The 22055-nt window shown below is 39.5% G+C and overlaps 1 protein-coding gene across 1 annotated transcript in view; it reads right to left on the minus strand.

The window, feature by feature from the left end:
- LOC131437848 (uncharacterized) overlaps positions 1–14899 on the minus strand; it is a 53300-nt gene extending 38401 nt beyond the window's left edge. Inside the window, exon 1 of the mRNA XM_058607465.1 lies at positions 14692–14899. Within this exon, the coding sequence (XP_058463448.1) occupies positions 14692–14703 (12 nt within the window). The 5' untranslated portion in view covers positions 14704–14899. The remainder of the gene's footprint in view (positions 1–14691) is intronic.
- Positions 14900–22055: the final 7156 nt, after the last annotated feature.

The raw sequence follows: 22055 nt of genomic DNA on the forward strand, positions 1-22055 counted from the left end.
GGGTGTTGGAGAGTCTCGTGTGACAAGCGGTAGTGTCTGTTTTATCGGGTGTGAAGTGCTATCGAATGGGAACTTACTTAATCCCTGTTGAGAACTGGGAATTGAGATTTTAGCGTCATGTTCAAATATGTATATCAGTTCCACTGCAACTATCGGGCTGATCGGACGCAAGTTCGTGTTTCTCCAGTGGTGCGGTAAATTGTTTTATTCCGCTTTCAAGGTCATTTCGTATTCTATTGTCTGAATCAGTGCGGTAGAGTGATAGTTCGAATTAATCCGTCTTCAAGGTCAATTGTGAGTTGTGTAAAGAAGCACTGTGTGGTACCGTTAGCCAGCGCCCATCTGGGCGCTGCTGCTATATTGTTAACAAATACATTGGACAGTGTATAGTGAAAAAACGTATAAGATTCCATTGTACAGTGCAGAAAGAGACTGCAAAAAAGTGCTTTTTCCTCTAGGAGGTTTTTTGCACTTTATTGATCAGGAATATCCACCGATTGCCTAGGACCGGGCCTTGTCTGCCGTTCACCCTTTGAGAGCTAAAGCTAAGTATTTTTGCCTTTTTCTTTTTTCCCCCTGTTCTTCAATACCACTACATTTGTCCTCCAATATTTACCCGCACGGACACATTTCCGTGCCATGACAGAAGGCACAGAATTGCCTGACCTCCCTCCAGATGACAAAATGGAATCATCTTATAGCCAAATATCTCGTGTAAAAAATTATCCCGATGGATTTGCACTCCCGGCCGGACCGTATGCGGTTTACATCCGGACCAAAGCCAACGGTAAAAAATTGAATCTTCTAAGACTTTCTGAAGACCTGTCCTCGCGATACAATACCGTACAAAAAATTGAAAAAGTACGCCCGGACAAGCTTAGGGTCTTGTTAGCCAGTGCAAAACAGGCTAATGAGATCGTTCAAAATGAGAATTTCACGCGGGAGTATCGTGTATACGTACCAGCTCGCGAAGTCGAGATAGACGGCGTGATCACCGATCCGAGTCTGACTTGCGAGGACGTTCTTAAGCATGGGGCAGGCGGTTTTAAAAACCCCTTACTCAAGAACGTTAAGATACTGGACTGCAAGCAATTGTGTTCAGTATCGACCGCTGAGGATGGCACTAAGTCCTATATCCCATCAGACTCGTATCGGGTGACTTTCGTTGGCTCGGCTTTGCCTAACTACGTCCTCCTGGACCGAATTCGTTTACCTGTTCGCCTTTTTGTGCCGCGGGTCATGAACTGCACTAATTGCAAACAATTGGGACATACAGCATCCCATTGTTGCAATAAATCCCGGTGTATAAAGTGTGGAGGGAGTCATGCGGATAACTCCTGCAGTGGAGACAATGAAAAGTGTCTCTACTGTAAGGAGGGGCCGCATGACCTCTCTGATTGTCCCGCGTACAAATTGCGCCAGGATAAGATGAGGCGTTCACTTAAGCAACATTCAAAGCGTTCTTTTGCTGAAATGTTGAAGAGTGCTACGCCTCCAGTAAACCTGTACGCTTGTTTGGCAACTGACGAGAGCGAATATGATGACCCCCTCGAAGGTACATCTTCGGCTGTCCCTCTTAGCTCATCATACAGAAAGAGAAGAAATAAATCTTTTCAAAAGCTCCCTAGTAAGGGTTCGAAGATGTCCTCTAATGGGTCTCGAAAAATTACAACAACTGGTAGTGATGGCAAAAAACCAGAGAGAAAAGCTCCAGGCCTTGGAAAATTAAATTCCGAGCAAGCATTTCCATCACTTCCTGGGACTTCAAAACCCCCGAAAGTCCCTAAAGATCAGTCAGAAAATTTACCAAATACTGGGTTTGTTAAATTCTCTGATATTGTGGACTGGATCATGTCTACTTTCAATATTTCTGAACCTCTTAAAAGCCTGATAATGGCTTTTATTCCTACAGTTAAAACATTCTTGAAGCAGTTGACTGCAAAATGGCCCCTTCTTTCAGCGATCGTATCCTTCGATGGCTAAGACACCCACCGAGGTCACGGATACAATCACTGTTATACAGTGGAATTGTAGAAGTATCATCCCAAAAATAGATCCTTTCAAATTTCTAGTAAATAATCTGAAATGTGACGCATTTGCATTGTGCGAAACTTGGCTAACTTCTGAAATACCCTTAAACCTCCACGATTTTAACATTATTCGTCTGGATCGAGATGATTCCTATGGAGGAGTACTTTTGGGGATCAAAAAGTGCTATTCTTTCTATCGCATTAACCTCCCCTCGATACCAGGTATTGAAGTTGTCGCATGTCATGTCACAATTAAAGGCAAGGACCTTTGTATTGCTTCCATCTATATTCCCCCTAGAGCCTCAGTTGGGTACCACTGGCTCAGCAGTATCATGCAACTTCTTCCCGCACCGACGTTAGTTCTAGGAGACTTTAACTCTCACGGTACGGGATGGGGTTGTCTTCATGATGATAACAGATCAGCTATGATCCATGATATTTGCGACAACTTCAATATGACAATCTTGAATACGGGAGAAATGACACGAATTCCTGCACCACCAGCAAGACCAAGTGCGCTAGACTTATCCCTTTGCTCGACATCGCTACGGTTGGATTGCACGTGGAAGGTAATCCCTGATCCCCACGGTAGCGATCATCTGCCTATCGTAATTTCAATCGCCACCGGATTAAGACCATCGGAAACAATCAATGTTTCGTATGACCTCACACGAAACATTGATTGGAAATGCTACGCAAATTTGATATCTGAGAATCTAGAAACAACACAAGAACTTCCTCCGGAGGAAGAGTACACGTTTTTGGCTGGCTTGATTCTCGACACCGCGACTCAAGCTCAGACGAAACGTGTACCCGTCGCGAAAACTAACATCCGTCCCCCCAACCCGTGGTGGGACAAAGAGTGCTCAGAATTAAACGCGGAGAGAACTTCATCATTTGTCGAGTTTAGGAAAAACGGAACACCTGATAATTTTAGAAACTACGCGGCATTAGACGCTAAAATGAAAAGCTTGATTAAAGCGAAGAAAAGCGGTTATTGGCGTCGATTCGTAGACGGATTATCGAGAGAAACATCAATGAGCACTCTTTGGAACACAGCCCGACGAATGCGCAACAAAAACACCACAAACGAAAGCGAGGAATATTCTAACCGCTGGATATTCGATTTCGCTAAAAAAGTATGTCCTGACTCTGTTCCGGAACAGACAATCATGCGCGTCGCTTCATCAAACAGAAACGAAACACCTTTTTCGATGGTCGAGTTCTCACTTGCGCTTTTATCGTGTAACAATAAATCTCCGGGGTTAGACAAAATCAAATTCAACTTGTTGAAAAATTTGCCTGACTCTGCCAAAAGGCGCTTATTGAATTTGTTCAATAGGCTTCTTGAGGATAATATTGTCCCACATGACTGGAGACAAGTAAGAGTTATTGCCATTCAAAAACCAGGGAAACCAGCCTCCGATCACAATTCGTATCGGCCGATTGCTATGCTTTCCTGTATCCGGAAATTGTTCGAAAAAATGATTCTGTTTCGTCTAGACAATTGGGTCGAGACTAATGGCTTACTTTCAGATACACAATTCGGCTTCCGCAGGGGCAAAGGAACGAACGATTGTCTTGCGTTGCTCTCAACCGAAATTCAAATGGCATTTGCTCGTAAAGAACAAATGGCGTCAGTTTTCCTAGACATCAAGGGGGCTTTTGATTCAGTTTCCATAAACATCCTATCTGAGAAGTTGCATCAGCATGGTCTTTCACCAATTTTGAATAACTTTTTGTATAATCTGTTGTCCGAGAAATACATGTATTTCGCGCATGGTGATTTGTCGACAATACGATTCAGTTACATGGGTCTTCCTCAGGGCTCTTGCTTAAGCCCCCTTTTATACAACTTTTACGTGAACAACATTGATGAATGTATCAACACATCTTGCACGCTAAGACAACTTGCCGACGACAGCGTTGTGTCTATTATAGGACCCAAAGCTGCCGATCTCCAAGGACCATTGCAAGATACCCTCGACAACTTGTCGACATGGGCTCTTCAAATGGGTATCGAGTTCTCCACGGAGAAAACTGAGCTGGTTGTATTTTCAAGGAAGCGAGAACCAGCACAATTACAGCTTCAACTAGGGGGTGAAACCATAGCTCAGGTCTTCACATTTAAATATCTCGGGGTCTGGTTCGACTCCAAAGGCACCTGGGGATGTCACATTAGGTATCTGAAACAAAAATGCCAACAGAGAATCAATTTTCTTCGTACAATAACCGGATCATGGTGGGGTGCCCACCCAGGAGACCTGATCAGGTTATACCAAACAACGATATTGTCCGTGATGGAATACGGATGCTTTTGCTTCCGATCCGCGGCGAACACTCATTTCATCAAGCTGGAAAGAATTCAGTATCGTTGTTTGCGTATTGCCTTAGGTTGCATGCAGTCGACTCATACGATGAGTCCCGAAGTGCTCGCGGGCGTCTTACCGTTGAAAAACCGATTCTGGGATCTCTCATATCGATTGCTAATCCGATGCGACATCTTGAGTCCGATGGTGATTGAAAACTTCGAAAGGCTTGTCGAGCTCAATTCTCAGACCCGTTTTATGTCCTTGTATTTTGATTACATGCTTCAGAATATTAATCCTTCTTCGTTTGTTTCCAATCGTGCTCATTTCTTGGATACTTCTGATTCTACTGTGTTTTTCGACACATCCATGAGAGAAGAAATTCGTGGAATCCCGGATCACGTGCGCCCTCAAGTGGCCCCAAATATTTTTTATAATAAATTTAGAACAGTCAACTGTGAAAAGGTGTTTTACACTGACGGTTCAAACATCAACAGGTCCACAGGCTTCGGCATCTTCAATCAAAACATCACCGCTTCTCACAAACTCAATGATCCGGCTTCAGTTTACGTCGCAGAATTAGCTGCTATTCAGTACACCCTTGAGATCATTGAAACCTTGCCCAAAGACCATTACTACATTGTCACGGACAGTCTAAGCTCAATAGAAGCTCTCCGGGCAATGAAGCCAGGAAAGTATCCCCCATATTTCCTGGGGAAAATACGGGAACACTTGCGAACTTTATCTGAACGGTCTTATTTAATATCGTTAGTCTGGGTCCCTTCGCATTGTTCCATTCCAGGCAATGAAAAGGCAGACTCATTGGCTAAGGTGGGCGCATTAGAAGGTGATATTTATGAAAGACCAATCTGCTTCAATGAATTTTTCAGTATCTCTCGTCAGAAAACTCTCGAAAGTTGGCAAACTTCATGGAGCAATGGCGAACTGGGACGATGGCTACATTCCATTATCCCTAGGGTATCGACGAAACCTTGGTTCAGGGGGATGAACGTGAGTCGCGATTTCATTCGTGTTATGTCGCGGCTCATGTCAAATCACTACACTTTCAACGCACATCTCCGGCGTGTTGGGCTTGCGGAGAGCGGTCTCTGCACCTGTGGCGACGGTTATCAGGACATCGAGCATGTCGTGTGGTCGTGCGTAGAGTATCGTGACGCCAGGTCGAAGCTACTGGAATCCCTTAGGGCCCGAGGTAGACCGCCTGAGGTTCCGGTTCGGGATGTGTTGGCGAGTCGGGATAGTTTATATATGCTTCTCATATACCAGTACCTTAAACACATTGATATACAAGTGTAATGTGTTATCCCTCGCTCAGAAAGTATAAACTCCACCTACAGCTTCGACACTAACATCCGCCCGATTCTCTCGATCCCCGTCCCTGTCCACCATCTTCATTGGAACTAACAAGATCTTTTTTTGTCACTAACTTTTTCGTTACCCCTTCCCTGTCTCTTCACCATCTCGATGGCAACTAATTAGATCTTTATCGTTTTCAAACATTTTGTTCCCACATCCCCTTTTTACCCCGTTTCCACAATATTTACTTTTTTTTTTCATTCTCTTCCGTAACATCACCATCATCGTCCACGGAAGGCCGCCCCAGTCGAAAACCAGCACGCGGGCCACCCGCCGGGCCTTCGTAGCCTGGGGGTGTTTCCCGCGGACCCACACGGACCGAATGATGCGGCCAACATGGATCTTCGCCAACGGCATATGGAAGACCCTCATGCAATATTCAATTCACCGGCCACTACCGATCGCTTCTCGAGAATCCGCTACCGCTACATTACATAATGATACTATTCTAGTTTTAAGTTAGTCGTAATTAAGATTAGTAAATACCCTTGGCATCTTAGAGCTTAAGCAGTGTGCCTTAAAATTATATTATAATATTGAATAAAAAAAATATGTATATGCGGGGAAAGTGCATCTTCGAACGTAATGCTTGAAAACATTTGCCATAAAGTCGTTATAATATTTCTACGGCACAAGCTTTGGTTCAGTGCTCTGGGATCTTGTGTCTTACGTTTCCATGATCGAAATATAATTGTTTAGTTCTTAAAATGGAATTGTATGTGTGATGAACTGTTGAAAACGTTTAATTGATTCGTGTTCACACTTCATCCGATACAATCGAAAATCGCTTACGGTCGAGACGACAAAAAGAAAGGCAATACAGTACTATGAGCCATTCTAACGAAAAGAATGGATGCATCTAAAGACTGTCCCAGAAAGTATGGACGCAACCTAAAACCGCTGCCATTTCGCAATGATTCAGAATCTGTCAATGTTTATGGCTGCGTCCTGTTGTTTACACTTTTCTCTAACCACTTGTGCAGTTGTTTATTCGTTTTCATTAGTTTGTTTCGAAATGCGTGGACTTTCAGCAGAACAAACGCAGGTCTGTCACTGCAGAACGCGGTCTGTCACAGTAGAACGCGGTCTGTCACTGAGAAAGATAGCAAAAATGGAAGGAGTAAGTAAAAAAGCCGTGCGAAATGCAATCAGGAAGTTCGGTGAGGATAACACCTTTGAGGATAAACCGAAAACGGGTCGAAAAAAGGTGCTGCTAACCCTCAGTTGGATAAACGTATACTGAAGGCGTTCGAGCAAAAGAAGGAGGATTCAGTTCGGGATGTGGCAAAAAATGGGCACTTCGAAGTCAAATGTTCTTCGTGCTAAAGAACGTTTGAATCTTTGAACCTAAAGGAAGCAGGAACAACCAAAACGTAGTCCGAAACAAGAAGCATCGATCAGGCCGAGGGTTCGAAAGTTGTACAATATGATTCTTGCTGGAAATTTGAACTGCATAATCATGAACGACGAAACCTACGTGAAACTCGATTACAAATCCTGGCCGGGACCACAATATTATACGATGCGAGAAGGGCAAGTGTTAAACCAGTCCGAGACATCGATTGAAGTCGAAAAATTTGGTAAGAAAGCTTGGTCTGGCAAGCAATTTGTAGCTGCGGTAAGATTTCGAAACACTTCATCACCACTGCTTTAATGAACAGCGAAATATACATCAAGGAATGTTTACAAAAACGACTTCTACCCATGATTCGAAGCCACATGGATCCTGTTGTCTTCTGGGCAGATCTTGCTTCTTGTCACTACTCGAAATCAATGGTAGAATGGTATACTACCACAAAAGGTCACTTTCGTCCCAAAAGACATGATTCCACCAAATTGTCCACAACTTCGACCAATTGAGGAATTTTGGGCATTAACGAAGACACATCTTAGGAAACATGTCTCGGCAGCCGAAACCATTTAACAGTTCGAAAAAAGATTGGAACAAAGTGTCTAAACTGGTCGCCAAGAAGTCTGTACGGAATTTAATGAGGAACGTTTGCAAGAAGGTGCGCCAGCTAGTCTACAATGGCTAAGTAGCAAATGTTGAGAATAATATTCTGTTGTTGTAGTCTAATATTATTAGTATATATCGAATAAAATTTGAATATATGAACACTTGTGAATTATTTACAGCGAAATCAAAGTGCGTCCATACTTTCTGGTACAGTCTTTAGACGTAAAAGTTGTTTATGGAATATAATTCAACAAAGTTTGTAACTCAGCGAATCTAATGTTTAGAAATGAACGAGATGCAAATGCATTCCCTGTGTACGTTGTAGACGGTGCTGTAGAAAAGCGTGTACATGACTTTCCTCACAGGTCAGGGAAGTGCGGTATCCGGAATAGCGTGCGAGTCTTGCGTAAGGTGATTCTATCTTACTTGATTGTTGGACAGGGCGGGAGACATCCTTGTAAATCGCTGGTAACTTACAAGAATCAGCTGATTACATGTCAGTTTTGTGAACAAACTGCTTCAATCCTGTTTTAATACACCTTATTACATTGCATTGATGCCTTTCTTATATCAATCATGCTATTTTACATAATGCTAAGGTATTTCTAAAAAAATTGACTATCGGTTGGAGTAGTTTTGAGGCTGATTTAGATTTTTTTACGTCTTTTGTTTGGTCCCTTTGAGTGATGGTATAAAAGTTTTAACACACTTTACACTTTAATTCCGAAACTTGAAGTCGGATCCAAATTAAAATGTTACATGCACACATACACACACAAACATTTTGCCTGTTCGACGAACGGTATATGACACTTGGCGCTCCAGGCCAAATTACAAATACCATAGGACTGATGGATAAATGCTTTAAGTTTGCATAACGTGTTCGTTTGTTGGCATATAAACTTACTGGTACTGCACAGTACTGGTCTCCCTTTTTCTTGTTCTGGAAGCACCGAGAGTAGTGAAGAAAAACTTTATAAGTAGAGGTCAGTGTTTAAATTTTGGTTTAAACTAAAGCTCACATTGTCTTAAACGCTACTGTGAAATTTCATCCCGATCCGACTTCCAGTTCCGCAATTACAGGGCAATGTGTGCCAATGGTTTCAAACTACCATATAAAATGACAATACAACACTAGTATGCAACGGTATGTGACGGCACGAAAGAATAAAATACAACACAAACGATCTATTTCGTACACGCTTTAAAGAAAACGAAACAGTTACGAATGTCTGCTACTGGTGTGTGATTTTGGTAAAACAAGGTGCTGTGGTTGATAAAAATCTTAGCTAGCTTATTGCGACCAAAAGAATAAAAGAATGAAAATGAATTGAAATTTATTTGACAAAATAAACATACATCGGAATTTCAAGCTTCGTGATGTATATGCAATTTGCATAGCCGGTAGTGCAGTAATACCGTGCCGGTGGTATAGTAATGGTCATGAAAGCAGTAAATAATATTAACACACACAATAATAATAATCTTACTTTATGTTGTATGGTGCTGATTCATGCTGTTTATGTTGACTTACATATGCAAAAGTAACAGAAACACAGGCTCGCTTCGTTTGTGAAATTTCGTTTAAGTGGATAAATCGAAACTGAGCATGAGATAGTAAGTCAACCAATTGGAATTTAAGTAATGTCTTTATTTCGATAATCAATATTCAGAATGAAATATTATTATTGAAAAGGTTATACAATCACTACGAAAAATGATCTTTGCACAAAGGCTCGAGTTTCGGAGATGGCTAAACTGATTTTCACAACCTTAGATTCCAGAGCACCGAAAGTAGTGTTCAAATACTCCAGAATAAAATTCAATCTATTTTCTCCGAGATGGTTTGAACGATTTTTTCAAACTTTTGGTCAAGTAGAAGTTCTTATAGTTCCATATAAAATTCCTGAATTTCATAGGGGTCTGATCTCTGGTTTCGGATCTACTGGAATGAGCGTTAAAAATGAGGGTGAAAGAGGGAAAGCGTATATTTAGCTTGGTTCAGAAATGTTCCAATTTGTTGCTCCTATTTGTTGTTGGCCTTACGAACCAATTTCGCCTAATCCGGTTTCGGGAGTATTGGAAATAGTGATCAAAAACTGCTTAAGGGATCTTCCTCACTTTTCTTTAAGATGGCCAAATCGAATTTCACAAAAGTCTCACGGTCTTCTACGGAATCCTTAAATTTGTTGTGGATACTACTTCCGGTTACGGAACTATATGGTGTTTTGATTTGTAGATTTTGCTATATTGCGTTCGAACCAACTTTCCTGTTTCCATTCTGATGTTTTTAGAATTCCACAGCAATATTTTTCATGTTATGAGTAACATGGAAAAGGCTATCATTACACCACTATGTGGATTAAAACAGGGTTTGAGGTTTATATTCCCCTCGGTAGAAGCTATCTAACAAGACAAATATTTTCAAAATCCGTCCTTTTTTAACGGAGATGTCGATATTTATGTGTAAGCGTTTGTATTTCCGTGTTTGTGGAACACTGTTTTTGAATCTTGTTGAATGCAATTGTTTCTAAGCGCCTCTTTCATGACATTTAGTCCTGTTTTTAGCACGGTTCATTTTTGGCAACATAATCGTTCGAATATGACATAAAAATGATAGCAGTATTTTCGAATTCAATACAATATCATAATAATAATAATAATAATAATAATAATAATAATAATAATAATAATAATAATAATAATAATAATAATAATAATAATAATAATAATAATAATAATAATAATAATAATAATAATAATAATAATAATAATAATAATAATAATAATAATAATAATAATAATAATAATAATAATAATAATAATAATTTAAACTGCTTATCGCAATAATTGCTGGAAGAACATAACTTCTTACATTCATATACCATTCGAAACAGTTCGTCGAGATCATAAAATGTGTTTATGTGTGTGTGTGATAAATAATGTCATAAAATTTTTCAAAAAATGTGGTTTCAAATTGTCTAAATAAATGAATGAAGTCTCTTAGTCACATTGTTTGAGTGGAAACCGTCTGTAGCATTCCTTGCATTATTCATAGAGTACCATTTTCCAACTCATCCTTAAATTATTTGACGTTTAAGGCAAAATACGTTTCATCAGTGTTTTGTGTAGGAGCGTCTATAGGAAAAATATTCAGATATGTGTAGCATCATACTATGTTCCAAGAGTACAATTGGCAGGTCCCGAAGAATATATACTTGAATACGATTGATAAGTAATAGGACATTGGATGCAAAATAGAGTGTTGGTAAGATCGGAAAATGTTAATCGTATATGCAAAACTGGGAAACATAAACTAAATACGCGTCGATTGCTTGTCATTTACAAGAGATCGAATGTCTTTTGTAATATTTCAAATCAATTGGGATCGATATAATTTAATGTTTAAAGCAGAGGTGGAAATAAGCCCATTTTGCGCAGAAGAATGTGAATCAAGATTTCCGATTGTATATCAGAAAACAGAACACCGTGAATTAAAAAATTCTGCAACAAAACTAAAATGGCGATTAGTTTTTTAATTGTGGGAACTGTAAATTACACAGAGTAGCAGCAGAACTTATCCATACGCGCTCTTTTTATTGCGAGACGAATTTGTTCTCATTCTCAGAGGACAACCATGCGCAGACGAAGAGCATTAGCTGCTCTCAAAAACCAGTTCGAGCATTTAAGTGCCGCTACAGAAATGGATGTACAACGCTTCGCTCGTTCTCAGCGCGTTTAGCCAAGAACAGAGTTCGAGTACTCCATTCGCATGAGAACAGGTGTAGCAACTTGTGCTAATTAACTCTCCGACAAGTCCCCGATCACAATATAATATTCATATAATTTTGTAATAATATGAAACACTACATTTTTTGGCAGTTGTGTTTTCTGGAAAGCAAAGTCTTGGCATTACATTCTTTTTGTGGAATTTGGCCTTTCTGTTTCAACAGACTTCGCAGCCGATTCATAGCGTACAGAATCATTGCATGGCTGGTGCTACGATTCTACTGACACTTACTTTTCTTGGCGTACAATTGGTAATAATCAGGTTTTCAAAAGCGGGAAAAAATATCTGTGCCTATTCAATCATTCTAAAGTTTTTTTATCTACTTCTTGAAAATCCTGATACGATTTTGCTTAACACCACCCTAAAATTTATTTAAAATTGTTTGCGTGGTACATAAAAATCATTCAAATATGATCTAAAATTAAATATAGTAATCACGTTAGTAATTTCAATTATATTAAACTACTTTTAAAACCTGAAAATATCGACAATTGAAGTAATTTTTCACATTTCTATGAATGATGATTCCGAAAAATATTTTAATATGCATACATTATCGAACTGTTTTAAAATCGTGGAAAATGGCAAATTTTGCATCTTTGGGAAGTTTAGTGATGGGTGATAAGGAATATTAAAGGAGTTTGCACATCAATGATTTTTGTCAATTTATATGCATGAGGGTGCTCAAATTGGGGAAAATTGTCAATTTGTAACTTTCAGGAATGCTCGTTTAACAGTTTTTTTCACCAGAGTTGAGAAAAATGCCGGTTTCGTTACGGCACGGTTTACGTAGTTTCAACACATGTTTTCCTTTGATACAAACCGTATTCTATTTCGCAAGTTGTTGTTTAATTGCAGTAAAATGAATACTAGATGAAAGGAAATGAATGCTACATGAAGTTTTTATGCAAATAATCAGATTGGATCGTAATCCAATTGATAATGTTAATTTTACAGTTTTCGCTGCGCAATATCAACACGCAATGCAAAATTAGTAAAAAAAGTATACCTCACCAAATAGTGATTATAGCGACAAAAGACTTTGTTTTACTTCCAGCGGGTTGATGCTGATGATGATGTTTATGTACTATCTAGATTAAACCCAATGAAACGCTATTTGACATGAATTTGATTTAAAAAGGTGACTGAAGCGCAGCATTTGACGCAGTGTTTCAATGGTGTGTTTGAATTGGCGTAGTCAAATCCTGCACTCCTGTTACCTCTGTGTATGATATTCAAGCTAAATTCAAATACAACTCGAAACATGGAATTTCGATGCGACCCACGAAATAAACTCACTAAACGAGCCTAAAATTATTGATATCGGATAATACATATCCGAGAAAATTGAGCGGTAATCAGTTATGACGTTAACGTCACTTATACCACTACTTCACCTGAACTGTAAGTGACAGCCATTTGAACTTCAAACCTGTTTAATGAACACAGAGTAGAGTTAAAACGAACTGAACTTTGTTGAAATGTTGATTCCGAATCAGACAGTAATACTGATAACGATGAAGACATTTATAAATTCTAAGTAAAATCAAAATTTATCTTACCAAAAATTAGTCGTTGCAGAATTCATTATGATATCCACAATAAATATGTGATATGAAATAATAATACTTTTTTTTATCAAAAACTTTGTTAATTTCCACCCCTGGTTTAAAGTTAATTTTATGCAGATGTTGGCCGCGGTCCAATTCTAGCACACTCTCTTCAACATATCGGTCGGTATTTCACGAATAAATGCTTCAATATTGGCCACCAGTGCGTCAATCGTTGCTGGTTTATCTTTGTAGATATGAACCTTAACATGGCCCCACAAGAAATATTCTACAGGCGTTAAATTACACGATCTAGGCGGCCAATTGACCGGTCCAAAACTAAAACTAAACTGTTCATCGAAGGCAGCGCTCGATTTGGTCATTGTTACGCGTGCCGTGTGGGATGTGGCACCGTTTTGTTGAAACGATATGTGAGGCATGTCCAGTTCTTGCATTTTGGGCAAAAAAATCATCAATCATCACACACGGTAGCGCTAGCCATTCACAGTAACGTTCCGCCCATCGACGTCTTTGAACAAGTACAACCCATAATCCAGACCAAACAGTGACATTTTTGGGATGCGTTACTAGCTCTTGCAATGTTTCTGGCTGGTCTTCACTACAGATGCGGCAGTTTTGCTTGTGGACGTATCCATTCAACCAGGAATGAGTTTTGTCACTAAACACAATTTTTCGATAAAAAAGTGGATCTCCTAATTTTTTAACCGAGCATGAATTTTGATAGTAAAATTCAATAATTTGCAAGCGTTGTTCGTTCGTAAGTCGATTTATGATTAAATTATAGACCAAACTGAACAAGTTTGACAATGACACAAGACACAATTCACGCGTGATCTGTCAAAAACAGTGTTGCCAAAAAGATACCAGCAAAAAAATTGCCCTATATGATACGTGGAACAAATATGTCGCATAACCAAACAAGAACGACAACGAATTTTTTGGTAACTATTGATAAATTTTACCAATACATAATATGCACGTATGGAGAACTGATAGACACCAAAAACCGCCCGACTTCTTTTGATGTTTTCGTCGCAATGGAGTCTAACCAATGCTTTCAATCACTCATGCCGCCATTATAAAGTTCATAATCCGTTAAAAATTAAATCAAAACTGTCCTGTGCACGCTTCGTTGGTACATTCTCCGTTCGTCGCATAGATCTTACGAATCGATCGCAGCAGAATATCAAATGTCGCTGCTGTCCTTAAGTCTGTCTAATGGTCCAGCTACAGGCAATAGCCTGCTGCGTAATGGGTCCGACACAACCCGTCCGTCCGTTCGTCCGTCAGTCCGTCCGCTCATGTGGTTCTAATCTCGCTCGAAGCGTCAGACTCTTTTCAGTTTTTGAAATCAACCGCAAAGACATTAACACATTGGAACAGGTGCTGGGGTTGCCGAGGTTTGCGTGAAAAATAATGTCTTGTTGCGAATCAAGTCACCACCAAGTCAGTCACCAAGTGTCCGACGTGTAGGATCTAACGAAATCATAAAACACATTTGAACAGTTAACGAAGTGCAGAATTCATCACCATCGTTGCAGATTTCGTGTCGCGGTGCAATGAAATCAACATTTTCACATTAGGAGTCAGAAATCATGTTCTGTTAGGTCAACCTGTTGAGTCCTTTTAATTTGATTCTACTGTTAATTGGACTCACCTTGAGCAACATTTTCTCACAGACTTTAATACGGTATGAAATGAGTCAATAAATTTTCATTAAAATAGTATCACTTGAATCACTGAACTAAGAATTGCCACTAGAAGTCAGTCCTTGAACGATATCAGTTCTGAAACACTAAGCACGCGCACCGTACACCTGCAGAATTACACTTTTCAACCCGGTCTGAGCAAGGGTCCGCGCGATCCGAAGGTATCAACACCTTTCGAGTGGTGTTCATCTTCATTTTAAGCTTATATACCAAAACCCACCCGTTGTGGTCGAACTCACGCCTGAACCGCCAAGATCAAGATTGCAATTTCCACCAACGTTGAAAAGCGACCGTCTTGGCCAGCGTGCCGGGGTGCGGCCTAAAGTGAGTGTCTTTCACTTTGCTTCCTCGTTGTTGGTTCGTACCATGCAGCCAGCTGGCAGGGCTCTCAGCCGCCAGTTGACTCCGCACGGCCGTTACCGATTGGTGCGGTGGAACTCACCTTGATCTTCATGACCAGCCTTGAGTGACGGGTCGAGATCAGATCGATTATATTCGGCCGTAAACCGAGTGCCACAGCAGATTCCTGCGTGAACAGTGAACACTGCACCGCACGGCTCGTTTACTGAAAGGCCTTAGCGCCGCAGCCAAACGAAGACACGCTGCCGCTCGGTTGGGATAGAAAACAAGCTTTTCCGAAGCGCTAGATGGCCCCCGCAATTGCCGTTGCGGTGCTTGCGGATTCGAGCGGATTGAAAATGGCCGGGTGTTATGGAAAAGGAAAGTGAAAAACCGGTCGGCTTTTACAGCAAACTGGAAAGAGCTACCAGCCACCGGGAGCACCGAACACGTCGTAGAAAGGTTACATATATCGATTAACAGGATGGATTTCCCTTTCGTTTGAGGCTTGTCTCGGGCGAAATAAATTTCTATTTTTGCTCAGCGTTTTTATAGCAGCATTAGGCAAATTATTGCTTTCGACTTATCTTAGACTGTGAAATCTCGGGGCGTTTTGTCTCTTCGAGTTGTTAGCATTTTATTGATTGTTTGCTAAGTGATGTGTGATTAATCGCAATGCAATGAAATCTTTGAGAAGCTTAAGCCGATGAGATAAGTACAGTTAGTCGATTACATCACTTATGCCATTATATCTCCAGAACCGGGAGTGACAGCCATTTGATCTCCGAACGAGCTTTCAAACAAGCTTAAGCTTGTTAAAATCGATTCAGTCATCTCTGAGAAAATTGTGTGGTAAAAATAAACAATGCATTTTGTCGGTTACGTCACTCATATCATTATATCTCCGGAAGCGAAAGTAACAGTAATTCGATCTCCGAACTTAATCAATAAGCCAATAGTAGCTTTCAAAAAAGTTGAAGTTTGTTATAACCAATTCAGCCATCTTTGAGATAATTGAGCAGTTGGAAACAACGCGTTTTGTCGGTTACGTCACTTATACCATTATATCTCTGGAAATAAAAGTTACAGCCATGTGATTTTCGAACTTGATCAATGGGCCAATAGTAGCTTTCAAACAAGCCCAAACTTACTGAGTTAAACAATTGGGTCAGAATTCGTAAAATCAACCAATGAAAAATAATATATTTATTTTCTGTTTGAGTGTTGATAATTTTGTTCTATTTCATCATTACAATGCACAGTTATTCAATTTCACGCTTAGCTTCGACAAAGTTGTGTAGAAAGTCATTTCAAACAAGTTTGCAGAAGGTACTATTACCGTAACTTGAGTTGAATTCATGACATAACCAGTTTTTAAAAGACAACTTATATATTTTTAATTTCTTTGATTTAATACCTGTTATACAAAGTTTACATAGTTAAAAACTAGACAACTTTCTTAAATATACTATGCCGCTATCATTTCTGTTTAATCATCATCATCATGTATTATAAAAAGGTGCAGAAAGGTGCAGATGAGAACCTCTTACATATAAAACTGCTTCAAAAGAGCGTTCATACCGTGATTCAACTACTCGTCTGCAGGCGAGATATGTTCTCTTTAAATATCCTTGTCCTTGACATTTGCAATGATAAGGATCATTTTATATCAAATCAGATTCCAGTATATATTCGTAACCATTGTAATTGTCACAAAGTATGTTTGCAAAAAGCAGATCGAATTCTATAAATATGAAACTTAGGTAACTGTTCTGTCACGATGAAAAAAAAAGATTTGAAGATTTCTATTGCATAATACTACTACATTTTAATTAAGGTTAGTGGAAATCTATTCAATCATATGTGAGTAAGTGAATCACATTTGAACGGTACTTCTGGAACCGAAGGCTGGATATCGGCTTAGTAACATTCGATTCATTCAATCATACACTAATAAAACCAACATTTTTAAAAAAAATTCTTTATGGCGATTGGAATTTTGGAAAAAAATTACCGGTAGCACCCTATTTCTGGAACCTGGGGTTTGATTCGATCGAAAATTGGGATATTCTTATGGCATCTTAAGAGATTTCGTTTGAATATAATACCGTTTTCGATTTTGAATCTACACGCGGGCGACTCTGATTCCGAGTAAAACGAAGACGTGGTACGCGTCATAAACAACAACTGGACTGCTTGCGTGTATAACATTCCCGACATCTGTATAAAAGAATTTTTTTTTTTTTTTTCATAAATACGTTTATTTCTTAAGGCAGTTTACATAAGTTTTTCTTCGCCGTAGCATCACTTTTACAAAATATTCTTATCCTAATTTAATTCTAACATAGTCACAACGTTTTGAATTTATTAAAACATATTCTCTTATTACTTAAATATCATCTTAGGTAACTCGTCATTAATTATGAAATCTACTCGGAAATATTATTTGAACCAAACGATTAACTTCTATAAATTATAAAATAAGCTGTTATTTTCAGACATTTTGTTAATAATTTCAAAAACTGTTTCGAGTTTGTTTGAATCATTACATTATTTTTATTCTAATTTAGCTATTGGTTGAACTCATGGACGCAGCTGGGATCAGAACTAAGTATTGAAAGGGGCCTTTATTAAATTGAAACTCCAGTTTTCTTTATGAAATGATAAATAAGTTTCATGTATGAAAGGTCACGACAAGCAAGAATGTCTCGAACTGGGATATTGGATAGTCTACCTTGGGTACGCAAAGAATTTATTAGTTGAGATCTGACATCACGATACTCCACGCATGTCCAAACGACATGATCAATATCCCGATAACCTTCTCCGCAAGCACAATGATTAGTCTCGGAGAGCCCAATTCGAAGGAGATGTGCATCTAACGTGTAGTGATTGGACATGAGTCTGGACATCACACGAATGAAATCTCTACTCACATCCAGTCCCCTGAACCATGCCTTTGTCGATATTTTCGGAATAATTGAGTGCATCCACCGACCCAGATCATCTTTATCCCAAGAAGCTTGCCAGCTGGCAAGTGTTCTTTGGCGAGACGAGCTATAGAATTCGTTGAAAGCAATTGGTCTCTCATAAATTTCACCCTCAATAGCACCACGTTTGGCTAAAATATCGGCTCTTTCATTGCCAGGAATGGAGCAATGAGCCGGGACCCAAACTATAGTGATTAGATAATTATTGTTCAATATGTCGTTCAGGCACTGTTTTATTTTGCCCAGGAAAAACGGTTCAGTCTTGCCAGTCATATTTGAGCGAATGGCTTCAATTGCACTCAGACTATCTGTGAAGAGGAAATAATGGTTTGGAATTAATGTGGCGATTACACTCAAACTATAATGAACTGCTGCTAGCTCTGCTATATAAACAGATGCAGGTTCTTGAAGCCTAAATGAGGCCGAAACATTATTGTTGAACATACCAAACCCTGTCGCTTCTTCAATTCGCGATCCGTCCGTGTAAAACATTTTCTCAGAGTCAATATGCCTGAACTTACTTGAAAATATTTTTGGGATTTCCGTCGAACGTAGATGATCCGGGATTCCACGCACTTCGCGCTGCATGGATGTATCGAAAAATAAAGTTGAGTCAGGGACATTTAGGAGGCTGACACGGATAGGAATATATCTTGAAGGGTTGATTTCCTGTGACATATGGTTAAAATATACTGTCATGAATTTTGTTTGAGATCGAAGCTCGACTAGTCGTTCGAAATTATTAATTACCATGGGATTCAGCACCTCACATCTTATTAGCAGGCGTGATGAAAGCTCCCAAAATCGATCTTTTAATGGAAGAACTCCCGCCAGAACTTCAAGACTCATTGTATGTGTCGAATGCATGCACCCTAAAGCAATTCGCAAACAACGATACTGAATTCGCTCCAGTTTGATAATATGAGAGTTTGCAGCGGAACGAAAGCAAACGCATCCATATTCCATCACTGAAAGTATCGTTGTCTGATACAATTTTATTAGATCTTCCGGATGAGCACCCCACCAAGATCCTGTTATTGTTCGAAGAAAATTTACTCTTTGTTGGCATTTTGTTATCAGAAACCTAATGTGTCCTCCCCACGTGCATTTGGAATCGAACCACACCCCGAGGTATTTAAAAGTTAAAACCTGTTGGATCATTCTTCTCATCATATGGAGCTGAAGCTGCGCGGGATCATGCTTTCTTGAAAAGACGACTAACTCTGTTTTCTCCGCAGAGAATTCGATACCAAGATGAACAGCCCAATCGGACAAGTTATCTAAGGTATCTTGCAATGGTTTATGCAGATCAGTAGCTTTGGGTCCAGTAACTGAAACCACGCCATCATCTGCCAATTGTCTTAGTGTACATGGGGTTACTAGACAGCTGTCAATGTCATTTACGTAAAAATTATAGAGGAGCGGACTGAGGCATGAGCCTTGCGGGAGACCCATGTAACTATTTCTGAGTGTTGCCAAATCGCCATGTGAAAAATGCATGCGTTTCTCTGACAAAAGGTTGTGCAAATAATTATTTATAACCGCTGGGAGTCCATTTTGGTGGAGCTTGTCTGAAAGAACATCAATGGAAACTGAATCAAATGCTCCTTTAATGTCTAAAAATACAGATGCCATTTGTTGCTTTTGAACGAAGGCAATTTGGATGTCAGACGAAAGTAATGCAAGGCAATCATTCGTCCCTTTATTTCTACGGAAGCCAAACTGAGTATCTGACAACAAACCGTTCGTCTTGACCCAAGTGTCGAGACGTCGTAGAATAATTTTTTCGAACAATTTTCTGATGCAGGACAACATCGCAATGGGTCTATATGAGTTGTGATTGGAAGCTGGTTTCCCCGGTTTTTGAATGGCGATAACTTTCACTTGTCTCCAGTCAGGTGGAACAATATTTTGCTCAAGAAACTTGTTGAACAGTTCCAACTAACGTCTTTTTGCGAGGTTGGGCAGATTCTTCACCAAGTTGAATTTAATTCTGTCCAACCCTGGAGCGTTATTGTTACAAGACAAGAGTGCTATAGAAAATTCCATCATTGAAAATGGGTTATTAATAAAACCATTATTTGGAGGAGATTCCCGTATAATGCTCTGCGTAGGAACAGAATCTGGGCAAACTTTCCTAGCAAAGTCAAATATCCATCGGTTCGAGTATTCATCACTCTCATTGCCCACGTTACGATTCCTCATTCGTCTGGCCGTGTTCCAAAGAGTGCTCATTGAGGTATCTCTTGACAAACCTTCGACAAAATGTTTCCAATAGCTACATTTTTTGGCTCGAAGTATGCTCTTGTACTTGGTTTCTAAAACCATAAGTTTTTCAAAATTCTGAGGAGTTCCTCCTCCCCGTTTTAGAAACGTCTTGCAAGCATTTTGTTTTGCGAGTTTAGCCTCTGAGCACTCTTTGTCCCACCAGGGGTTGGGAGGCCTTCTGTTAGTCGTTGGCTTAGGAAAGCGTTTAGTTTGGGATTGTTCTGCTGCCTCCAGAATCGAACAAACGAGGAAGTCATTCTTCAAGTGGAGGGAGCTCTTCCATTGAATTCAAAATACTAGAGATACTACTTTGGTATTTAATCCAGTCGATATTTTTTGTCAAATCATATGGGATACTAGCGGAAGTAGCAATGCAATTGCTACTGCTAATTGAGATGATGATTGGTAAATGATCGCTACCGTGTAAATCAGGCAGTATTTTCCAGGTGCAATCTAGTCGAATTGATGTTGAGCAAAGAGATAGATCTAATGCACTTGGGCGTGCCGGAGGTCTTGGGATCCGTGTCATGCTACCCATATTTAATACCGTCATGCTAAAATTGTCACAAATGTTTTGTATTAAAGATGATCTGCTATCATTGTAAACGGAACCCCACATAATACCGTGCGAATTTAAATCCCCCAGAATCAATCGTGGAGCAAGGGCTTCAACCATTTCATTAAGCTGTTGCTGTCCAACTTGTGCTTTTGGAGGAATATAAACCGAAGCTATGCAAATATCTTTGCCTTTAATGTTTATTTGGCAAGCAACAACTTCTATACTAGAAGTTGAAGGGATGTTTAATCTATAAAAGGAATAGCATTTCTTAATTCCCAAAAGCACTCCACCATACGGAGAGTCTCTATCGAGACGTATAATGTTAAAATCATTAAAATTTAAAGCTATGTTTGAAGTAAGCCATATTTCGCATAAAGCAAATACATCACATTTTTGACTATGCAATAATATTTTAAATGAATCAAGTTTTGGCATGATGCTTCGACAATTCCACTGCAGGACAGTGATTGTATCATTTGCGACGGGTGATAAATTATCCATCAAAAGATACAAAACCTGAGACAATTGGCCATTGAGCTGATAACTGCTTCAAAAAGGTTCTAGCTATTGGAAGGAATGCCATTATGAGGGTCTTTAAGGGTTCAGATATATTGAATGCTGAGAAAATCCATTCAACAATTTCCGAAAACTTCAGTAATCCTGTTGGTGGCTGTGAAATGGAGCCCACTGGATTATTATCTTTTTCTGTACTAGATCCTGGATTGGTTTGTGAATTTGACAAACCAGGAGGCACAGTCTTTGGTTTTGACTTTTTTTGTTTAACACGGGGATCTTTTTTTGAAGATGAAATTTTAGGTGTCTTTTTTGGTAATTTGGAGGAAGACTTCTTTCTCTTAACTGACCCTTGGGTAGTGATAAACGAATTACCTTCACTATTTTCGTCAGAGTCAGAGTCCTCTGGTTCCTCTAGATTTGAAAACCCGTTTTCGGTTTCCAAAGGGGGGACATCAATGACCGTTTTAAGCATTTCTGCATATGTGCGCTTAGACCGTGCTTTTAAAGAAAGCTTAATTTTGTCTTTGTGCACTTTAAATGCAGTGCATACTGAAATATCATCATGAGGACTATTCCCACAATAAATACATTTTTCAATTTCCTTGTTGCAATCATTATCTTTATGAGGCCCTTCACACTT

Source organism: Malaya genurostris, chromosome 3, assembly GCF_030247185.1.
Source record: "Malaya genurostris strain Urasoe2022 chromosome 3, Malgen_1.1, whole genome shotgun sequence".
In the NCBI taxonomy this organism is placed as follows: domain Eukaryota; kingdom Metazoa; phylum Arthropoda; class Insecta; order Diptera; family Culicidae; genus Malaya; species Malaya genurostris.